The sequence below is a fragment of the Ovis aries genome, chromosome 9 (genome assembly GCF_016772045.2).
Source record: "Ovis aries strain OAR_USU_Benz2616 breed Rambouillet chromosome 9, ARS-UI_Ramb_v3.0, whole genome shotgun sequence".
NCBI lineage: Eukaryota > Metazoa > Chordata > Mammalia > Artiodactyla > Bovidae > Ovis > Ovis aries.
Window position 1 is genome coordinate 29,698,718 of NC_056062.1, and position 22,458 is coordinate 29,721,175.

General features: G+C 39.9%; 1 protein-coding gene across 10 annotated transcripts in view; it reads right to left on the reverse strand.

Moving 5' to 3' along the window:
- Positions 1–22,458, reverse strand: part of TBC1D31 (TBC1 domain family member 31) — an 80,628-nt gene that overhangs the window by 35,191 nt on the left and 22,979 nt on the right. For 3 of the 10 annotated variants that reach the window (XM_060393689.1, XM_060393687.1, XM_042254166.1), the window contains exons 4-9: positions 19,018–19,091; positions 18,722–18,837; positions 15,100–15,278; positions 6,494–6,645; positions 3,810–3,969; positions 1,198–1,398 (exon numbers count right to left, since the gene is read on the reverse strand). In XM_060393689.1, coding sequence (XP_060249672.1) covers positions 1,198–1,398; positions 3,810–3,969; positions 6,494–6,645; positions 15,100–15,278; positions 18,722–18,837; positions 19,018–19,034 — 825 coding nt within the window. In that variant the 5' untranslated portion in view covers positions 19,035–19,091. Of the gene's footprint in view, positions 1–1,197; positions 1,399–3,809; positions 3,970–6,493; positions 6,646–14,622; positions 14,886–15,099; positions 15,279–18,721; positions 18,838–19,017; positions 19,092–20,399; positions 22,362–22,458 lie in introns of those variants that run through there. The other 7 variants (XM_060393690.1, XM_060393688.1, XM_027972928.2 and 4 more) reach the window with 5 other exon arrangements.

The window sequence follows — 22,458 nt, forward strand, 5'->3', positions numbered from 1 at the left end:
AGACACAGGCATAGAGAACAGGCTTGTGGACACAGTGGGGAAAGGAGAGGGTGGGACAAACTGAGAGAACAGCCTGAAGCCTGTGCATCACCATATGTAAAACAGCCAGTGCGAATTTACTACAGGACACGCTCTGTGGCGTCACAGAGGGGTGGGGCGGGGTGGGAGGTGGGAGGGACGGTCAAGAGGGAGGGGACACAGGTGTATCTACAGCTGATTTCATGTTGATATATGGCAGAAACCCATACAACATTGCAGAGGAATTATCCTCCAAATAAAAATAAATAATTTCTTTCTTAAAAATATTCCCCTCCCCACCCCAGAAAAGAGAAGGAAACAATCTAAAGTACAACTTGCTTTGTTATTTGATGCAACAAGCCGGAGAAATTCTAGATTACCATAAGAGAAGGGGGAAGTATATTTCAGATGAAATGTGTAGGGGAACAACAGATGTAGAAACGCACACGGTGTCTACAAGGGATAGTAAGGAAGTAGAAAGCGCAGGGAAACACGCTAGGTAGAGAAGACAAGAATAGAGAAGATTTTGAGAGGCAGGAGAAGAGTCTGGACTTAATGCAAGAGGCAAAGGAACGGAGGCCACAAGAACAGCGTTAGTTTAGATGATGAAAGTCTTATTTTAGAAATATAGTATGTGGAAGATGAGTGATGAGGAGGGGCAGGCACCGAGGGCTCTGAGTTTAGGTGTATTTATTGAGATTACTATTATTCGAGAGCAGTCAGTGAGCACCAAGACAAGGATGGCCGAGATGGCGAACAGGTGGCCCACGTACAGACATTTCAGATTCAAGGAGTACATAACTTAGTATTGACTCAATTCGGGAAAGAGAGGAATAGATACAGTCATAGGTGCTCCAAGGTGTCTAGCCTGCAAGAGGGGAAGAAAGAGAAAAAAATGAACAGACTGGGACTGCGGACCTTTTTCAGGAAGCAGATCAGGGGGTACCTTGAATGGGACAGGGACAACAAACAGAGGCCTTTGACAAAGGCAGCAGTTTAAGAATGGAGCATAGGTGAGCAAAGTCTGGAGATGTGGCTTTGGGAGTAAGAGCGAGAAAACATATCCAGAAAAAGGGATAATGGTGCAAGAAAGTTAAAAAATTGTAACAGAGCTTTTATTTTTGATGATACAACATTTAAATCTTAAAAGAAAAAAGGGAAGTTTACTTGATAACATACCTTATTTATTTCTTTCGTTAAAGTCTGAACTGAGTATATGTTCAGACTGCCATTTTCCATAATAGATGCAATGTACCGTCCATGTGGGCTAATTACTGATGAGCTAATTCCATCATCAAGACTCCCAATTTCAAAGAGAAGTTTACAAGTCTGTATATTAATAAATCTCATAATACCATCCTGACTTAGCACTCCAAGAACCTAAGAGTAGAGAGAAACAACATGTGAGTTCCTAAAACACATTTAAAATTCAAGTCTCAGATGTTAACTTGACCTATTATGGTGACTATTTTACAATATATACATACAAATACTAAGTCATCCTGTTATACACCTGAAACTAACATGAAAGTGAAAGTGAAGATCGTTGGTCCTGTCTGACTCTTTGTGACCCCATGGACTATATAGCCCATGGAATTCTCCAGGCCAGAATACTGGAGTGGGTAGCCTTTCCCTTCTCCAGGGGATCTTCCCAACCCAGGGATCAAACCCAGTCTCCTGCATTGCAGGCGGATTCTTCACCAGCTGAGCCACAAGGGAAGTCCAAGAATACTGGAGTGGGTAGCCTATCCCTTCTCCAGTGGATCTTCCCAACCCAGGAATTGAACCAGGGTCCTCCTGCATTGCAGGCAGATTCTTTACCAACTGAGCTATGAAGGAAGCCCTGAAACTAACATGTTCTCTGTCAATTACACCTCAATTTTAAAAAGTTAAACTACACACGTACACACATGTGTATTTACCTATGTTCTCTCTTGGGGGGCGTGCAGTGGTGGGGTAGAGGACAATCAGAGGAGACCATACTCGCAGAGAGCCACGATGTTTCTTTAAAATCCCTATTCACAGCTCATGCAGATTTGCCCAGTTCAGGTCCAGATAAGCCTGGCCCTAACCAGAACCAGTAAGGAGCCTATCCTGGGAGACTACAGAAAGGTCACCTCAGCCTCTTCCCTTCCCACAGGCAGGCCTATCTCCACCAACCCCTCCAGGGGAAGGAGAGAGGCGTACAGTTCTCCACTTTGACTCCATACTGGCTGGCAGAAGCGGGGAGGCTGGAGGGCTTGTTTCCCTTCTCCATCCTCAGCTTGAGCAGAGCTGACAGCTGTCCTGGTGCCCCACACAAACCTGTGACCTCGCTGTTGTAACCAGCATTTGGGTTGTGGAGGGAGAAAGTCTGTGAGCTGCAAAGGACAGTGTTGGGGTGGGGGGAAGTCTGAAGGAAGCTAGTCTTTTAAGGGGGAAAAAAACAGCTGTAACTCATACAACTTGAAAAATTAAAAACACGTACTAAAAAAGCTTAAATGCATAAAACAATAAAGCCCTCTGCTGCTTCGTCTACAGGCTCTTTCCCGGGCCAGGGGCTGGCAGGCTGTGTCGCCAGGCGATTCTGTGAAACCCTGACATCCCTTGTTATGTGAAAGCCTACAGTTTGGAGGTAGCTGGAGGCAATTTGAAGGTGACAATCTAAAAAGCATGCTTTTCTGTTGGCCAGATGGTAGGAACCCCCTCATTCAGTTGATGCAACTTCTCTGGAAGGCAAGACCTATCAAAACTACAGATGCACATAATGCTGGTACCACTATTTAACTCTGGGATTTTATCTTTCCCTGCAGACAGGATGTGTGAAGTGACATGTGCAAAAGTGATGCAGTGCAGTATTATCTGTGCTAGAAGAGAACCAAAAACAGGTTGAGTGCCCAATAATAAAGGACTGGTTAAAAAATTTATACAGCTGTAAAAAAGAATGAAGTTTTGTACTGATATAGGATAATCTTCAAGGTAAACTAAGTAAAGAAAAAAGTACAAAATGGGAAAAACATAAGATTACATAACAGCAGTGGTTTTGGAGAGTGAGTAACTGGGCAAATGAGACAGAAAGTAAGAGTTCACTTTATGCCTATTTTTTTAAAATGCTTTCAACCATGTGAAAGCATTATCTACTCAGAAAACTTAAAATAGATATGATACACACACATCATACATATATACATAAATACACAAATATATGTATACATAAAACACACACACATATAAAATTTGTTAATGGCAAGACCCAAGATAATTTAAAATAAAGAAGTTAAGGTTCAATTGCCCAACTATGAAAAAGAAAAAGGGTATGTGGAAGGGAAGCACTTTGTAAACTAAGGCTAAATAGAAAGAAAACACGTTTCATAGGCTTGAGGCAACCTGCTAACGGTAGATAAAACACAGCACAACAAAAAAGCAAGAAAATTTCCACCCAGTCCTACTTTTAATCCTTACAACAGCAGTGCTGACAAGTCACCTAGTTTCATGTCACAGTCTGCGAAACATTCCCTGCCTATGCTCAAAGAATTCTTTAAGGGTCAAATAAAAAAATAGCACACTTCATCACCCTGTAAGCCAGAGTATGACAGAAAGTATACCGATTTTAGGAAAAAGGGTAAATTATCATGAATATATAGAACCTAAGATGTTTCCATTTTTTCAGTTTTAGACTCTTAACAAGTTTTTGGCAATTTCAAATCCTTGAAACAATCAGGCTGCCATAAGTTAAATGAGAGAATATAGTGCAGAAATTGATACAATTTTTCCCAAAAAAGTACCACATTACTAACCTTTATGTTACTAACCTGATTAGAACCAGCATCAAAACTATCAGGAAGAAATTCCAGATGGCGAATGGCACGAACTTTGGTGGGCATCTGGATAATTCTAAACAGCTGTTTAGCTTCCAAGCACCACAAATGAATGTGATTTGATTTGCCCCCTGCAGCCAGGATCCGGCCATCCCTGCAAAACAGACAGGTAAAAAAGACTGGATTAATTATTTATAGCAGCACTGTCCAACTTGATTCAGTATCATGATGGAAATGTTCTCTCCTACACTGTCCAAAAGTCACTACTGGACTTCCCTGGTGGTACAGTGGATAAGAATCTGATGCAAAGGCCACAGGTTCCATCCCTGACTGGGGAAGATTCCACATGCTGTGGGCCACTAAGCCCTCGCTCTAGAGCCTGAGAGCCACAACTGCTGGCGCACACGCCACAACAAGAGAACCCACCAGAATGAGAAGCTTGCGCACTGCAAGAGGAGCAGCCCCCACTCGCCACAACTAGAGAAAAGACCAGATGCAGCCAAAAATAAACAAACAAAAACCCAAACAGCAAGAACCAAGAGAGTCACTATTAGCCACGTGTGGTTGCTGAGAACTAAAATGTGGCTAGCACCTCTGAGGAAATTAATTCTTAATGTTTATCAATTTAAACAGGTGATGTTACAGAGCTGGGAAAGGACGGAGATCTACTGCAAGAATGATGTGAATGGGCCAGTCACAGGGTGACCTGGAGGAAGAGTTCCATGCTTGTCAGTATTGCTGACTGGCCAATACAAAAATGTTGAGACAGGAATAAGGTCAATATATAAGGAAGAATGAGAAGCAATATTCAAGTGTGGCTGAACACTTAAATTAGATGGGGAAGGCAATAAGATGACAAAAGGGAGGGAAGCCTAGAACAGAGGACAAAAGGCCTCAGGGGATATGGCAGGGAGCTGGATTTTCCTAAGAGCAATGTAAAGCCTTTCAAGGGAGTTGGATAGGGAAATGATTTAATGATTCAAGAAGACCACTCTAGCTGCTTTGCAGAGACTGACTTTAGGAAATGAGATTAAAAATACACAAAGTAAGAAAGCTATTATATTGCAGTAGCCTGAAAAAGGGCTTCCCTGGTAGCTCAGTGATCAAGAATCTGCCTGCAAAGACACAGGAGACATGGGTTCAATCCCTGGGTCAGGAAGATCCCCTGGAGAAGGGAATGGCAACCCACTACAATATTCTCGCCTGGAGAATTCCATGGGTAGAGGAGCCTGGCGGGCTCCAGTCCACAGCATTGCAAAGAGTCAGACATGACTGAGCGACAACACACACACATCATAGACAAGGGGTTGTATCAAGAGGGTTCAGAGTCGACCTGAAGATAATCTCACTGGTCAAAGATGAGAGAACCAGAGCATCACTAAGAATAATAATTTTAATGAGTCAAACTATGTCAACTATGCTTAAATCCATGAGTTTACAAAGACTAAAGACAAAAGACCTTCAATGGTCACCTCTGAATGTGCCAATAAACAATCCATTATTTTGGGGAAAAAGGTTTTCTGTTTTTAAGATGAAGAAGTCAAGCATTTTATCCTGCTTTTCCTTTACTAACTGTACAGCAAAGTAACCAAAGAGTTGATGAGACGAAGTTTCTTTCTCTAGAAGGTTCTGGTTAATAAAGGAGAAGGAAAGACAGAATAGTTAGTTCCATTTTGCTAACCTCCAATGCAACACAGGATATCTAGGTGATGACCACCAGTGACCATTAACATCATAAGAAAGAGTTCTGTGTTCCTGCAGATGAAAGTACACCAACCACCTACAATGTCTTCTTGCTCTCAGATCAAACCAGATCAGATCAAGCCTCCAACTTACAGGAAATGACATAACCAGTTTATAGTAAACACAGATGAGAGAAGATCACATTAAATAGCATCACAGGGATGCAAAAAGCAGAATCTAGAATACTTCAGGACAAATGACCAGTTCTTTAACAAGTTAACTGCAAAGAAAATAGAGATGTATCAACCAAGGCCATGTGTGAACCGTATTTTGTTCCTAACTTGAACCAACCACAAAAATGATTATTAGACCAATTGTGAACTATGAATAATAATTAGATATATTATTATGAATGTGTAAAGGTGTAATGATAGTACCACAGCTGTGTTTCAAAAAGGCTCCTATCCTTTAGGGATACACGCTGAAATATTTATGCATGAAATGATATGCTTGGGCTTTGCTTTACAACGACACAGTACGGAAGTAGTAGACAGTTACCAGTGGTAAAGAATCTGCCTGCCAGTGCAGGAGACACAGGCTTGATCCCTGGGTTGGGACGATCCCCTGGAGGGGGAAATGGCAATCTACTCCAGTGTTCCTGCAAGGAAAACCCCATGGACAAAGGAGACTGGAGGACAGTTTATGGGATCGCAAAGAATTGTATGTGACTAAATACAGGCAGAATTATAGACAAGATAGGAGTGGCTATTAGTTGATGCTTTTTATAGCTAATGAGAATACCAGCCTTAGGATTTCATATACTTTTTATATTTTTGTGTACAACAAGTAAATAATTTAATACCATATCTCAGATCATATCTTAGTTTAAAGGAAACTTTTGCTCGTATGACAATAAAATACTGAATGAAAATCTATAAAATTTCACTGGAAATTAAATTTCATAAAAATCCTCAGTGTCTCAAAGTGAACATTACCTGGTCACAGCGAACACTTTGTATAATATATTAGAGCTTTCAGGTGGAGCTGGCAATTGATATTTGCAAACAAGAGTATCACATTCCCAGGCGAAGATGGAATTATCTTTAAAACAGCTGAGGATAGTATTACTTAATGGTAGAAAGAAAACCTAAAAAGGGAGGAAAAAAAGTTATTGTTTATATAAGGATCATTTAACCCTCTTTAAGTTTAAAATTTACAAGTAGTTAATTCTTTCTTAAAATTATTTTTTCTTAAACTGGAGAAAATACATTTACAATACGTGCCAGGGGATAAAACTGATATTTTATATACTATTATAAATCAAAAGAAAAGGTAAACTCCTTTAAACAAAAAATAGGTGACTATAATGACAAGTTTATCCATAAAATAATAACAATTCTTAAAATATTTAACCTTATAAAAGATTCAGATGAAAATAAGACACCATTTTATGTGTATCAAATTTACTTTAAAATAATGCACGAACTATACAAAACACAAACCATACATACACACAAAATATACATAGTATATTTATAAGTTATATACTAATATACAGTATTAAATACTAACAATCAAGTGTTAAAAATATTAAATGTTGGTGAAACTATAGAAAAGGAACTGTGATACACTCCTGCTGGTAGTAAAAGCTGACTAAAGATACTGTATTTATCTCAACAGTCTTAAATTTCTTCTGAATAACCAATCTGCTTCTAAGGGTTAATTCTTTGAGAAAAAAACCAGCAAAATGCTTTAAGATAAATGTCTATAAATGTTTGCTAAGCATTATTTGCAAAATAAAAACTTGAAAATACATGTTAGAGATTTTATATTTTATTAGAGATTCTCATATTTTATTAGAGATTCAATTTATTTAATGCACAATTGAGATTGAAATTGGTGGAAAAGCTGAAAATATCATTTTATTCTCATAATTTCTATTTCTCTTTTACATAAGCAGTAAGCAATGCTTACTTCAATAATATAACATTTTTATTAAAACTGACCAATATTTTCTCATAAGTTTCAATGGCCTCAAACAGAACTTTGTGTGCCATCTGTGTAAAACACGCAGAGGGAGGTAGGAAAGGAAACAAAGAACATGAAAAAAATTCAATACCCTAAGAACAAGCATTCGTAGCTATCTCCTCAAAATAAATTCCTGCAAACAGCTAATAGTTACAGCTCTAGCTATTTATTCTTCCCTCAATACAGCTTTGATCTTCTATTTTGTTCCTCTGAACCACAGAAGAATTATAATTTCTTTATACAGTCGTCTGCCCACAGGAAATCTACCCTGACGCCCTATGCATAGAACCCCAAACACTGTGGACAAAACTGAGCAAGAGACGCAACATCCTTCACAGCTGAAGATACTTGGGTGGTTCTGAGCGGGCAGAACCGAGTCTTGTCTATCCTGCTTATTCTTGTGTGGTCAGTGGCAGCGCAATGACTAGAACTTAGTAAAGGTGCGCAACAGTTTTTTGTTGAATAAATGAATGAATAAACCTTTTTCTTACTAAGTTGTATAGTATATGCATCTTCACCTTTAACAGTTTATGTCGAGTTCTAGGTATTTGTTCTTCGGTTCCATCCAGATCGGCCTTCTTAAACACATCAGAACTGACTATAACACTTTATATTTGAACACATCTTCTTGTGTCTACTACTGTGTCTTTACAAGCTTTATTATTTTTAAAACATATGACTGTTTTTGTGTTGGAAAGAGAGGGGCAGGGACTCGTAGAGGAGGCAGAGCACCTTTAAGGATTTGTTTCCTTTTATTCTGACATCTTCACAATTTTACTGGTGTCAGAGGGAGTGCTATCCATACATTCTTTGGGGATGAAGTGTTCAGCATCTCTAACACTGGACTAGAGTGTCTCTGAGTATTCAGAATCTAGATGTAACCATCATCACAGTAGTGAGAGAGATGTCCAGAGAAAAAGCAGGATCAACACTGCATCTACCATGGCTTTCCCCAGTGTTACAAAAACAATGGGTCAGTAAAGCATCCACATGAAATATGGCAGCCTTGCAACTAATCTGTATTATTGTCATGCAGCTATTGTATACATACAGTTAGGCAATGATTCCAATAGTTAAAAACATTACTATAAAAATTTTAGAGCATTGTAAACATACACATTTACATATATATTATATATAATACATTATCTCTTTTTTGATAATAATGCTAGAAAACATACATATGTGCACACAAAATGTACTATGGAACATACCGGTTAGTTAGAACAATCTACTAAGGACTACAGCTGTAAGACTCTAAAAGATGCTAGCTCAACTACATCAGATGCTGAGCCCCTTGCCTGATCCAGCTCCTCCTCACTTTTGTCCTAGGCTCACTTTATCAAAGACAATCTGGTAGGTCTTTTGCCAACAGTTCCATTATATTAAGAAGATTTGTAATATGAAGGTCGTACAGAAAGAACTGTCAGTGAATACATTACAATCTATAATGGATGCATGAAAACGGTTTCCAATCCGATGTCAGAGAAAGTGTCTTGAAATTTTTATTATAATTAGCAGTATTTTTCTAGAAAAGTAATAAAGTTTATTCCTACTGGGAGAAGCAAAAGCTTAAAAGTTAATGAGCATCAGCTGCTATTTTGAGGAATAGCTGTGATAGATTATTGCCTACATGATTATTCATTACTAGATTTGTAATTTTAATTGCCAGATTTTAATGATTATAAAATTGTTCCTAATGAATCATGTCATTACTTAGATAGTGTCATCTCCTGACAAACACAAAATGCTTAGAAAAAACTTCAAGAGTACTAACAAAATATACTTTTTGAAGGTTGGCTGCACCTTTTCCTTACAAAACATGAAAATCCTAGGCTTCCCAATTCACTTTTGAGAGGTACATGAATTCTTTTCAAAGTTGAAAGAGTTCAGGATAGTAGTTAGAGAAAGTTAACAGTGAAATGTACAATTTGGCAAAAATTTAGTGAGTGCCCATTCGTATACAGGCTAAGCTTATGACACTTATTAAGTGTTCTCTGATGCCATCATCACAAAACCTTGTCTGATTCATACTGAACCACAGTAAACAGAAATCTCAGGATTTATTCCAAAATCTCTAGCTAACAGAGCTAAGTGTCCTACCTCCTAGTATCAACAAAAGAATCAAAATTTTCTAATTCGAAGAAATGTAATTGGTTCACCTGAGAGCATAATGGAGCCATCTCAGAGTAAACCAAGCTTCAGCTCAGAACTGTACCTTTTTCATAAGCTACATGACACTGGGCAAGTTACTCAATATTTCTGAAGTGCAGTTTCCCCAACTGTAAAATGGGGATAATTGTATCCACCTTTATTTAAGCTTAAAAATAACAAAACAAAGTATTAAGTATATAACAGTAAAGTGAAGTTGCTCAGTCGTGTCCGACTCTTTGCGACCCCGTGGACTGTAGCCCACCAAGCTCCTCTGTCCATGGGATTCTCCAGGCGAGAGTACTGGAGTGGGTTGCCATTTCCTTCTCCAGGGGATCTTCCCGACCCAGGGATCGAACCCAGGTCTCCTGCATTGCAGGCAGATGCTTTAACCTCTGAGCCACCAGGGAAGCCCAAGTATATAATAAGGACTCAACAATTGGTATCTATTACTGCTGCTGTTTAGTTGTGTTGGACTCTTTGTGATGCTATGGACCGTAGCCTGCCAGGCTCCTCTGTCCAAGGAATTTTCCAGGCAAGAATACTGGAGTGGATTGCCATTTCCTCCTCCAGGGGATCTTCCTGATCCAGGGATTGAACCCAAGTCTCCTTGCGTCTCCTGCACTGCAGGTTGATTCTTTAACACCGAGCCACCTGTGGTATTGCTATCTAGTACTATCAATTACCACTACTGCTAGGTAGAAAAATCAGTGGAAAGCAGATGGAGCAGTAAATTCTTTAAAAACATTTTGAAGTCAAAGTCAAACTACTGACTGATAGTTTCTAATCCGAAACCTTTAGGGAAGATGTGTTCCAGAATTCAGAACTGATCTGAGAAAGGGATCAAACCTGGGTCTCCCGCATTGCAAGCAGATTCTTTACCATCTGAGCCACCAGGGAAGCCCAATACAATGCATAATCTATAATATTATGTAGAACTCTCAGTGACTTGGAGCAGCACCCCATACTCAAATATATTCATATTTCAGCGTCATGTCAACTTAATTCAGATTTTGCTGCCAGATGAATTCCAATCAGATTCTGCCACCAAATGAGTTATTAAAAAACATCTGAGTTTTTGAGTTGCTAATAAGGGATTATGCATCTATTTAATACAGTTACCTTATAGCTTTTTAGAAGATATCTAATTACACTGAAATAATCCTATAAAGCTGGATAATAGATAACAAAAATAACAGCAATATAGAAAGAACAGCAGCTGCAGCTAACTTGTACTAAGCACTTACTATGCACAAGCTTCGTGCTAAGGGCTTTGCATAGATTATCATACTCAGTCCCGAAACCAGCCCTGAGGTGAGCACTATTATTATTTCCATCTTACACACAAGGTGAATAGCTTGTCAAAAATGATTCATGTGAATCTACTCAAGACTTTAGGCTTAAATTCAAGTTTACAAGAAATCAGTAGCATCGGCTGTTACTTTGCAACAAAGGTTTGTTAGACAAAGCTACGGTTTTTCCAGCAGTCATCTATGGATGTGAGAGTTGGACCATAAAGAAATCTAAGCACCAAAGAATTGATGCTTTTCAATTGTGGTGTTGGAGAAGACTCTTGAGAGTCCCTCGGATTGCAAGGATATCAAACCAGTCAATCCTAAAGGAAATCAGCCCTGCATATTCATTGGAAGGACTGATGCTGAAGCTGAAACTCCAATACTTTGGCCACTGATGCGAAGAACTGACTCACTGGAAAAGATCCTGATGCTGAGAAAGATTGAAGGCGGGAGAAGACGGGGAGGACAGAGGATGAGACGGTTGGATGGCATCACCAACTTGATGGACATGAGCCTGAGCAAGCTCCAGGCGGAGTTGGTGATGGACAGTGAAGCCTGGCGCCCTGCAGTCCGTGGGGTCACAAAGGGTCAAACACAACTGAGTGACTGAACTGAACGTACAAGATATCAGGTGAGAAAACAAGTTAAATGATGCAATGAGGAGACAGTAACACAAATCCAGAATGTGTGGCATTTTCCAACACAACTAACTGGCCTGGTTTAAAAAAAAAAAAATTAATGTTATGGGAATAAGAGAGAAAAGGTGGGAGACCATTTTAGATCAAAAGAGCCATCATAAATGAAACTCATATCATCATGTGTTACCACGTGTCATCAATGGGAAAAAACCCCCACAAAATTAGTATTTAAAATATAAAAGCAGACTCAGCCATAAAAAAGAACAAAACAATGCCATCCGCAGCAAGTGGATGGACCTAAAGATTGTCATACTGAGTGAAGTCAGACACAGAAAGACAAATATCATCACTTAAATGTGGAATCTAAAAAAAAAACGGTACAAATGAACTTAGTTATAAAACAGAAGTAGAGTCACAGATGTAGAAAACAAACTTATGGTTCAGTTCAGTTTGGTTCAGTCGCTCAGTTGTGTCTGACTCTTTGCGACCCCATGGACTGCAGAATACCAGGCTTCCCTGCCCATCACCAACTCCCAGAGTTTACTCAAACTCATGTCCGTTGAGTCGGTGATACCATCCAACCATCTCATCCTCTGTCGTCCCCTTCTCCTCCCGCCTTCAATCTTTCTTGGCATCAGGGTCTTTTCCAGTGAGTCAGTTCTTTGCATCAGGTGGCCAAAGTATTGGAGTTTCAGCTTCAGCATCAGTCCTTCCAATGAACACTAAGGACTGACCTCCTTTCTGACTGGATCTCCTCGCAGTCCGAGGGACTCTCCAGAGTCTTCTCCAACACCACAGTTCAAAAGCGTAATTCTTCGGCGCTCAGCTTTCTTTATGGTTATGGTTACCAGGGGATAAAAGGGGGAAGGATAAACGAGAGACTGAGACTGGCATCTATACACTACTGTAGGTGAAACAGATCTAAAAAGAATCTACTGCATAGCACAGGGAATTCTACTCAATACTCTGTAATGGCTTACTTATATGGGAAAAGACCTAAAAAGGGATTTCTGTGGTCTTCCAGTGGTTAAGAATCTGCCTTGCAACACAGGGGATGAAGGTTCAATCCCTAGCCAAGGAACTAAAACCCCACCTGCCTCGGGGAAACTAAGCCCACACACAATTACTGAGCCCATGCACAACAAGAGTCTGTGTGCCACAAGGAAGATTCTGTGTACCTCAACTAAGACATGAGGCAGACAAATACATAAATAACTTAAAAAAAAAAAAAAGAATCTAAAGAGTGGACACGTGTATATGTGTAACTAATCGATTTTACTATACATCTGAAAGTGACACAACGTGGTAAATCAATATATCCCAATAAAAGTTTAGAAGTAAAAACCACAGTAAAAATATAAGCTTAATAAACACTTGATAAGAACTAAAGTTTTGCTTTAAGTTTAGTTTACAATTACTTCCTGTTTTCAACAGAATAAGCCAGGAGTGACAACCATCTGACTCATCTCCAGTTCTTGTACGGCCCAGGAGAATGAGTTTTATGTTTTAAAATTCTGTCATTTCAGGTGGTTATGAAAGTACACACATATCCTCAATTTTGCTCTTTGCCAGCAAAGCCAAAGATGTTTACTATCTAGTCTTTTGAGGAAGAACTTGCTGGTAACTTAGACTATGATATTCTATTATTTTAGAACAATATACTTACCTGTCTATTGCAATACTGTATTTACCTTTAATACACTTATTCTATCACTAAGATTTGGAATCCTATTTTTTTAAACTAAAATGTCTGAACAACCAAGCCACGCTTAATATGGCAGCTATTCAGTGTGCACTATTCTAGTTTCATGGTGAAAATAACAGATGGTTTTTGTGTCATTGTTTCATGACTGTTTCCATTGTGGCTTCAACTCTCAGTGTTCTCTTTCTTAGACTTTAAAATAATTTAAGTATTAAAGCAATCAAAGAAAAAACCTACTAAGGCATTTGACCTAAATTCCTGATGAGTAAGCTGGCTATAACTTATATCTTTTTTTAAATGATTAAGAACCCTGGGATTTTCGTGGAGACTACAAAATAAGATTTTGGTTGACATGAACTGCTAGTTGTTCATGCTAATAACCAAGAAATTAAAAGCAATACTGCAGGTATAATATAACCTGAAGCAAAATGATTAAATGGGACATGCAATCCTGAAAACAGCATTTAGCTAATCAAGTAGCAAACAAAAACAAACCTTAAAAACACAAGAAATGGATTTTTAAAAAGTGATACATGTCTACAATGGAATACTGATAAGCAATAGAAAGGTACAAACTACTGATACATAAAACAGCAAGGATGAATCTCAAAAACATAATGCTGAATGAAAAAAGGCTTTACACACACTATTACTGAAAAGCTCTACTTCTGTGAAATTTTAGAACAGATAAAACTAACCCACAGTAGAAAAACATCAGAGGAGTGCTTATCTGGGAAGGGATATGATGGAACTTTCTGGGATGGTAGTAACAATGCTATGCTAAGTCACTTCAGTTGTGTCCGACTCTGTGCGACCCCATAGGCAGCAGCCCACCAGGTTCCTCTGGCCCTGGGATTCTCTAGGCAAGAACACTGGAGTGGGTTGCCATTTCCTTCTCCAATGCATGAAAGTGAAAAGTGAAAGTGAAGTCGCTCAGTTGTGTCCGACTCTTAGCAACCCCATGGACTGCAGCCTATCAGGCTTCTCCATCCATGGGATTTTTTTAAGCAAAGGTACTGGAGTGGGGTGCCATTGCCTTCTCCGGTGGTAACAATAGGTTTGCACATTACAAATGTATATGCATTTATCAAAATTTAACAAATGAATGCTTAAGACATGCATTAAAAGCAAGAGTTTACATCAACAAATACTAAACCCAATTTAAATGCAGGCTGAAGCACTGATGAGCAAGTGTACTGATGTCTGAAATTTACTTAAAAAAAAAAAAAGTGAGTTAATAAACGAAGGGACAGACAGATGCATAGATCCATAATATAGTAAGTATGGTATGGGCTTCCCAGGTGGCTTACCAGTAAAGAATTCACCTTCCAATGCAGGAGACACAGGAAGATCCCCTGGAGGAGGAAATGGCAACCCATTCCAGTATTCCTGCCTGGAGAATCCCATGGACAGAGGAGCCTGGCGGGCTACAGTCCATATGGTCACAAAGAGTTGGACACAACTTAGCAACCAAACAGCAACAAAATACAGTATGGTACATTAGGATCTAGGCGGTGATGTACATGTGTTCCTTGTGAAATTCTTAAAAATCTTCTATACATTTAGACTTTTTCATAACTGGGTTAAGAAATAAAACAAAATCAATCAGCTAAGTAAAAACTATCACCTAACTAAAGTTGAAGTTACATAGTATAAATAATAAAACAGTTTTGCTTTTGCTGACATAACTGAGACAAAGTGAAACATTACTTTTAACATCCGTATCCAGCTGATCCAGAAACTAGCTTGGGAAGCACCACAGACCAAGACGTGCTCCGTCCACTGACCTTCTGTATTCCCACAGACTGGAGAATATTCAGCTTTCTTTTTCTCTGGAAGGTATCCAAGTCCCAGAGCTGTGCTGTATCAGAGGAGGTGGTGATGGCGTATCTCCCCGATCCGTGCACAGAGATTGAAAACACCGATGATTCATGCCCTCTCATCCAGCTAACCAGCTCCTTGGTGACTGAGGGAAAAAGGCAAACAGTCATACAGGTCAAACCTGGTATTTCATCCAAGAACAGATTCAACTGATGGCCAGGGATCACATGAGGTCCCTTCAGCTCCATTAACATCTGAAAAGAACGGAAGCCTCTGACTGGCTGATGAAGTGAGGGGGGGTGGGGGGGGGGTACATGGTAGTCACGTGGATTATCAGGGGGGCAGGAGGAGATGAGGCTGAAGGGGGGTTTAAGAACAGTCTTGAACGTGACATGACAGAAGCCTGGGCTTTCTCTTGAAATAGTTTTATATGTAAGAATTTCGTATCTGGGCTGTTTCAGAAAGAGTACTTTGAAGACATGGTGAATATACTGGAGAGGAGGAAGAGGTCACAAAATGACTAGTTAATCTGTTGCTGTAATAATCCAGGCAGGAGATGAGAAGGGTCTCTACTAAGCATGTGGCATGGGGAAAGGAACCAACTCAAGAGCTACAAAAGGAAAAAATCAAAGGACTCAGTGATTCAGTGGCTCCAGTTTAGTTATATAAACAGGAGGTGACTCTGCTATGTGACATAAATACACGAGGGGGATCAGACTTAGCAGTGTCAGAAGAGATGACAGATTTGATTTCTAAAAACTGACTCGGTGTGTGTGTGTCTGCATGTGTGACACACAGGCAGAGGAAAAAAGTCTGAAAACATCAAAAACTCTCCACGATAATTATCAATGGGTAGTAAAATTGTAGTGATTTTTATTTTCTCTTTGCATTTTTCTGTGTTTCCAAGTTTCCTATGACAGGCATGTTACAGTTTTATGGTCAGACTTGGTTTGTTCCTCCAGAAAGATGCACCAGGGGAGAAGAGCCAGAAAGCCAGATGTAAATCTGGGAAACATTAAGATACAAAGTAGGTCAAACTGAAGACAGAGGAACAGATAAACTCTTGGGAAGGGAGGACTGGCTTCCAAACACCAGTCTGAAGTCTGGCGTCTCTTAATGGGCAATTTTTCATTGGCCTTCAGTGAGAAGAGAAAAATAAGTATAACATGATGAGTTTTTCACAAAACGAAATTTAAAATACTACCTTTAAATCTATTATATACTTCTAAGTTTGTTAAAAAAAAAACTCCATTTCATGAAGTTATATTGTTTTTTCCAACGTCAATTAACAAAATTAAAAGTTGACAACCTATGTGGGTTCCTCTACTTTTTCTTTTTAATTGGGTCAAATACCCAGCTGGAGTGGGTTGCCATTTCCTTCTCCAGGGGAACTTCTCAACCCAGGGATTGAACGTGAGTCTTCTGCCTTCCAGGCAGATTCCTTACTGTCTGAGCCACCAGGGAAGCCCCATCCAAAAGTCTAGGAATCACGAACCCAGAAAAGAAGTCAGAAAAGTAGACCCAAGAGAGGTTAACAGTAGAAAACCAAGGCTCCTGAAGTGAGCTAAAGTGCTAAAAGCTATGGAGAAACAAAATGAAAAGTATGAAGAGGATTTATATGATCAGAGGTCACTAAAAACCTTGGAGACAGAAGGCTCAGAAGCCTGGAGTGGGGGGTTGCAGGGGAAGAGGCAAGAGTCAGAATCCATGCATGGGCGCGGTGGAGAAGCAGGGCTTGGCAGTGAAGAAAGGGGGGTGGCTGGGGAGGTGGAGACAACACCTAAGGAAAGGGCTTTGTTACAAGGGGTTTCAATAAGACAGGAGAAGGTATGAAAGATACAACTAAGATGAGAGAAGAGACTGATGGAATCCAAGGAAAGCAGCCACAGGTGAGTTTAAAGACAGTATATCAGAACTTCTGTATCAGCAGTGTTTGTAATACCAAAAACTGAAAACAGTTTCAAATCCACCAAAAGGTAATAGGTTAAACATTAATAGTCATGGTATTAGGAATTCCCTGGTGGCCTAGCAGTTAGGAGTCTGTGCTTCCACTTCAGGGGGCACGGGTTCAATTTCTTGGTTGGGGAACTAAGAGCCCACAAGCCTGCAGCGTGAGGCCAAACAATAGTAGTAATTGTGGTATTGTAAACATTTCCAGAGTAGAATTATTAAGTATTGATCTTAAACACATAAATTTTTCACAAGGGAAGGAAGTGATTCTACCAAATGATACAGATAGGATGATCATATATTTGTTAAAATATAAAAAAGGTATATGCAAAGAAAACAGATTAGACAGGTGGGCCCCTGATATAAAAGCACTGACGGTCTCTGGGCATGACTGCCTTTCCTTCCTGCAAGTGCTGTGAGAGGGTGGCAGTGCCTAGGGGCAGGGCCCTGCAGCAAGACTCCCAGATTAGAAAGCCTGGCTCCGCTGTTTACCAAGCTGTGGAAACCTGGTTAATCTATTTCTGTGCCTCAGTTTCCTCATCTGAAAACTGGGCATAACAACAGTAACCATCTCTGTGGGTTACGATGATGATTAAAATTAATAATATGTATAAAATCATAGAACAATACCTGGCAAGGAGTAAACACTATATAAGTGTTAGCCAATACTATTATTACTATTCTATTCTTTACAATCTTTCTAAATGTTGTATCTGATACATTAATAACAAGAAAAAACAACGCAGCTGAGATTTTTTTTCTTAATAATAAGTTCAGTTTATAGAACTCTAGTTCTCTATTAAAAAATGTAATATGGCAAAAAATATCACTACACATGCAAAATTTAAAAAGTATTTTTTCTTGTACATGTGCAGTAAGGAATTTGGCCTTCAAAGAGAGGTATGCATGGCCTTTGTCCAGCAACCTCTACACCCTTGGAATTTCCCCAGTGGTGGGAGTGTCTCTGTTATCTGTGGTAGGTCCCTGGACAAAACAGATGGTTTGTGCTACGGAGAGAACCTCGGAGTGGGGACTGGCCACACCATAACAACCAACCATGTGAGTGATCAGAAGGCTGAGGCTTTGGGTCTCATACTATTAGCCCAACCTCCAGAGAGAAGGAGGCTGGAAATGGAGTTCAACCAAGTTGGCAACCAAACGCTGATGAGTCCCAGTAAAAACTCAAGAGCTTGGGTCAGTTTCCTGGTGAGGCAGGACTTGGTGCAGATGGCCACATGTGGATGCTGGGAGGGTAATGTGTCCTTGGGGATGATGAAAGCATCTCTTTTGGGAGCCTCCCAGAATCTACCCTATGCGTCTCTTCCTTTGGCTGGTTTTAATTTGTATCCTTTTGCTATAAGTTATTTTTTAAAAACTATAATCATAAGCATAGTGAAATCTGTGCATCATTCTACTGAATTCTCAAACCTGGGGGTAGCTGTGGGGAACCCTGAATTTGCAGCCTGTTGATCTGATGTGAGGAGGGCCTTGGGACCCCCAAACTTGTGGCCAGTGTCTGAAGTGAGAGCTGTCTTGTGGGGTCTGCTCCCTCCCCTCAGACTGTATAGACTGGCCAACTCCCTGCAGCATTTCCACCTACAAGTCACTCTGCTTCAAAAAGTAAATAGGACTTCTTACCTGTATCGAAACATTTAACAGAATAATCAGCTAATGCCACAAGGAATTCAGACTTCCTATGAAGATTAAAGGCCAGAGCTGTGCAAGCTTGTGCTGTTCGCTGAACAAGATTAAACCTAGTAAGAGATTACTGTGTTAGTATCAGAATTTCTTCCAATATCGTAAAACTTCATGTCAGCGGAGTCCCTAGAGAAGAAGAAAATGAAACCCAGGAAAATGAACTCCCATTTTGGCAGAACAAAAGCAGATGACGAAGAGTGCTACCTTCCATGGAAAGGAGTTTGGATCTTACTTACGTGGGATGGGAAGCCATCGAGAATTTTTGAGCAGACCAGAATCACAGCCAGGCATGCCTTTTAGGAAGAGGATTCTGGGTGTAAAATGGAAAGGAAGAATAGAAGAGGTGTCAGAAGTCAAGGGGAGAAAGGTCTGGTGATGCATCAAACAGGGGTGAAGAGGGAGGAATCAGGAATCCCTCAAATGTGAAGTGGAGATAAAAGATGTCTCATAAGGTTGTCGATGTTGTTGTGATGGTTAAATGACTACATGATGATTAAGTGAAATAATGTGTGTTTCAGTGCTTAGCAGAGTACTTGGCACCTAGCTAGAGTTTCATTAACCAAAAAAATGAAGTTTTCAAACTTAGGCAAAAGAAGAATAAGTGTGGTGGTAGGAAATAGTAATTCTGGTTTTAAACATGTAGCATTAAGGACAGGGAGGCCTGGCGTGCTGCAGTCCACCGGGTCGCAAAGAGTTGGCACAACTGAGCGACTGAACTGAACTGAACTGATTAAGGCCTTTGAAAAGCATTTAGAGCTATGCTGTCCCAAAGAAATGGAATACAGGCCATGTGTGTTACTAAAAATTTTCTAGAAGCCACATTAAAAGTTAAAAATTAATCTTAACATATTAAACTTAATTCATTGTGTATCTAAAATATTATCATTTCAACATTTAATAAAAAATTATCAGAGATATTGTACATTCTTTTTTCTCACAGTGAGTCTTCAAAACCCAGTGTATTTTATACCATCAATGTATCTCAACTTGGCCAAGCCACCTCTCAAGGGCTGAGGGCAGTTAGTGGCTACCACATTAGACAGTGCTATCTAGAAGCTCCCCAGTGGGCGGGAGAAGCAGGTCTGAGTTAACAATGCTCCATGGCAGCTGAAGCCTGAAGCTTGGTGGTAATTAGCCAATTAAAAAAGAATACCGAGAATACAGAAAGAAGCATGCTGGGGACAAATGCCCCAGTAGCAGGACAGTAAGGGCAAAGACAGTGGAAAAAGTCAGCAAAGCAAGGGGAAAACCGACCTCAGAGGCGGAAAAGTCAGGAAAGAGTCGTACCTTGAAGCAAAAGAAAAATTTCATAAAGGATGGAAGACAAGAGTATTTAGTAAGATGAGAACTGAAACGAGACCATTGGATTAAGCGACTAGGAAGATTATGAGTGAGCCCACTGCAGTGGCCTTTAGGATTAGACAGGCCTGATCTCATGTCACAGCTACGCCACATGTACCTCTACTCGGATGTGAATATTTACGGAGAGAAAAGGAACAGTGGACAGAATAAAAGAGAGGAACATTCAGGGTGCAACGTCCCACGGGCAGCCATAGAAGACAGAGATTAGCAGTGTTACGAATGAGGATCGTCTAGTTTTACAAACGGTTGGACTTACAGATATATCTGAGGTTGTGGTGGGAAGAAGGAAAGGAAGCTTGAGGGTAGCTATTTTTCCATGAATTAGGAGGCTAGGCAGTCAGAATAAGAGTAGAGTCTGAACACAAGGAACCACAGAAATTGGTTACGGTTTGGAAAACTCAGAGAAGAGTGAAAGAGTAAATGACAACAGATATAAGCAAATGGAAGTACTAGCATCACTGATGTTGAAGTTCACTGCTCTATAACGGAGTCAATCAACAATTATTATTTTTTTTTGTTTAGTTTGGGATTTTTATTTTGTTTAGTGGGAGCAGAGAGACAGGTATATTGATTTAAGATTGGGAACTGGCTGCATCGGTTATGCAAGAGTAATGGGTGGGAGAATTAAGACCATTAGGTAAGGAGTGGAAACAATGATTAACACATTTCTACCCAGTAAATTACAGACAGATAAATCATTTATGAGCTCTTCTTTCCCTGAACTATTGAGAATAGGTTACTGAAATCACGTTTCCTATGAACAAGGAAATTTTCCTATATAATCACAATAAAATCATCAAAATCCGAAAACTACATTATATATTACTACTGTCTAATCCCCAGACCTCAGTTTTGTCCAATGTCCTAAAAACGTCCTTTACAGCAAAGAGATCAGTCCAGACCCAAGCCTTGACTTGTCATGTGTCTAGGCTCCCTCCGTCTGCAAGTCTTCAGGCTTTCCGCATCTTTCATGCCCCTGACCCCTGTGAAGGTCACAAGCCAGTCTTGCTATCCAAAGACCTTAATTTAGCTTTGCCAGCTGGTTCTCCTGATTAGACTCGGGTCACCTGTCTTTGGCAGGAATATGACAGAAGTGACACTATGTTCTTACCACTGCACCCTATCAGGTGGCACACAAACTTTGATTTGCCCCACTACTGGTTATTTCAACTTTAATCCTTTGATAAGGTGGTGTTTGCCAGGCTTTTTCACTGTAAAATTACTGCTTTTCCTCTTTAGTAAGTATTTTGGGGGGAGGTACTCTGTGACTGCAAGCATCTATTCTCATTAAACTGTTGACTACAGCATGAATTCATAGATTTTCATTTTATTCAGTGGGTTACGAGCCACCACTATCATTCATTTTGAAACTCACTGTCTCTAATCTGCCCAGAGAGAGCACCTTCAAGGTGACATTTCTGTCCTTTGGACACATCCCCATCCTTCTTTGACTGAGTCCTTCTTTCTGGCTGCAGGCTTATCTTGTATCTTCCCTGCCTCCATCCTAAAACTGGCTGTTTTTCCAAGGATCCCCAATTCCTTGAAGCAGACTGATAATTAGAAAAGAACTGGGCTCTGGGTATATTCATTACTACTGGGGTATTATTGCTTCCAGGCCCTATGAGTGAACAAAGCTAGGAAATTTATGTCCATATAATTCATTCACTTTCTCATACACAAACCTCTGTTTATTTCTCTGTCTCTATATATTCAAAACCAAGGATTCATACAAACAGAACCAAATCCAATCCAGGTCCAGAGGGTTTAGTGTAGTTTTCTCCTTTTCCATATTTGCAACTCCGCTTTCCAGTAGTCAGGAACCTGGCCCCCATTAGCCTCAATACACTCATTCGGCCAAAGCCCGCGTCTTTCCCATGACTGCTCCCATCCCCACACAGACACTTTCTGACCCTCCCTTTCCACCTACCCCCACTGCAGCGATGACTGCCTCGATCAATTCCCACCTAATGCGTTCTCACTAAATTGTCTGGGAAAGGGAAAGAAGAGGAGGAAGAGTGATGACCAAATCTGTAAAGATTCTTAGATCTAGTTCACTGACAGTAATGCATTATATAAAGGCCACTGTGCTTTCTCTAAACAGGTTCCAGATATTAGCTGATAAACTAGAAGTAATGAAGGTTGAAATTTAAGAAAAAACAAGCTACTAGAGATGCCGTTAATACAAGAACTTTAATTTTCTTAAAAAAAAAAAAAAAAAAAAAACCCCAACCATTTTGTCTATTCTTTCTCACTTTATTCCACCAGCACTAATGGGAGAATTTTACAAAGTATCTGAAATATAGTAAGTACTTGAT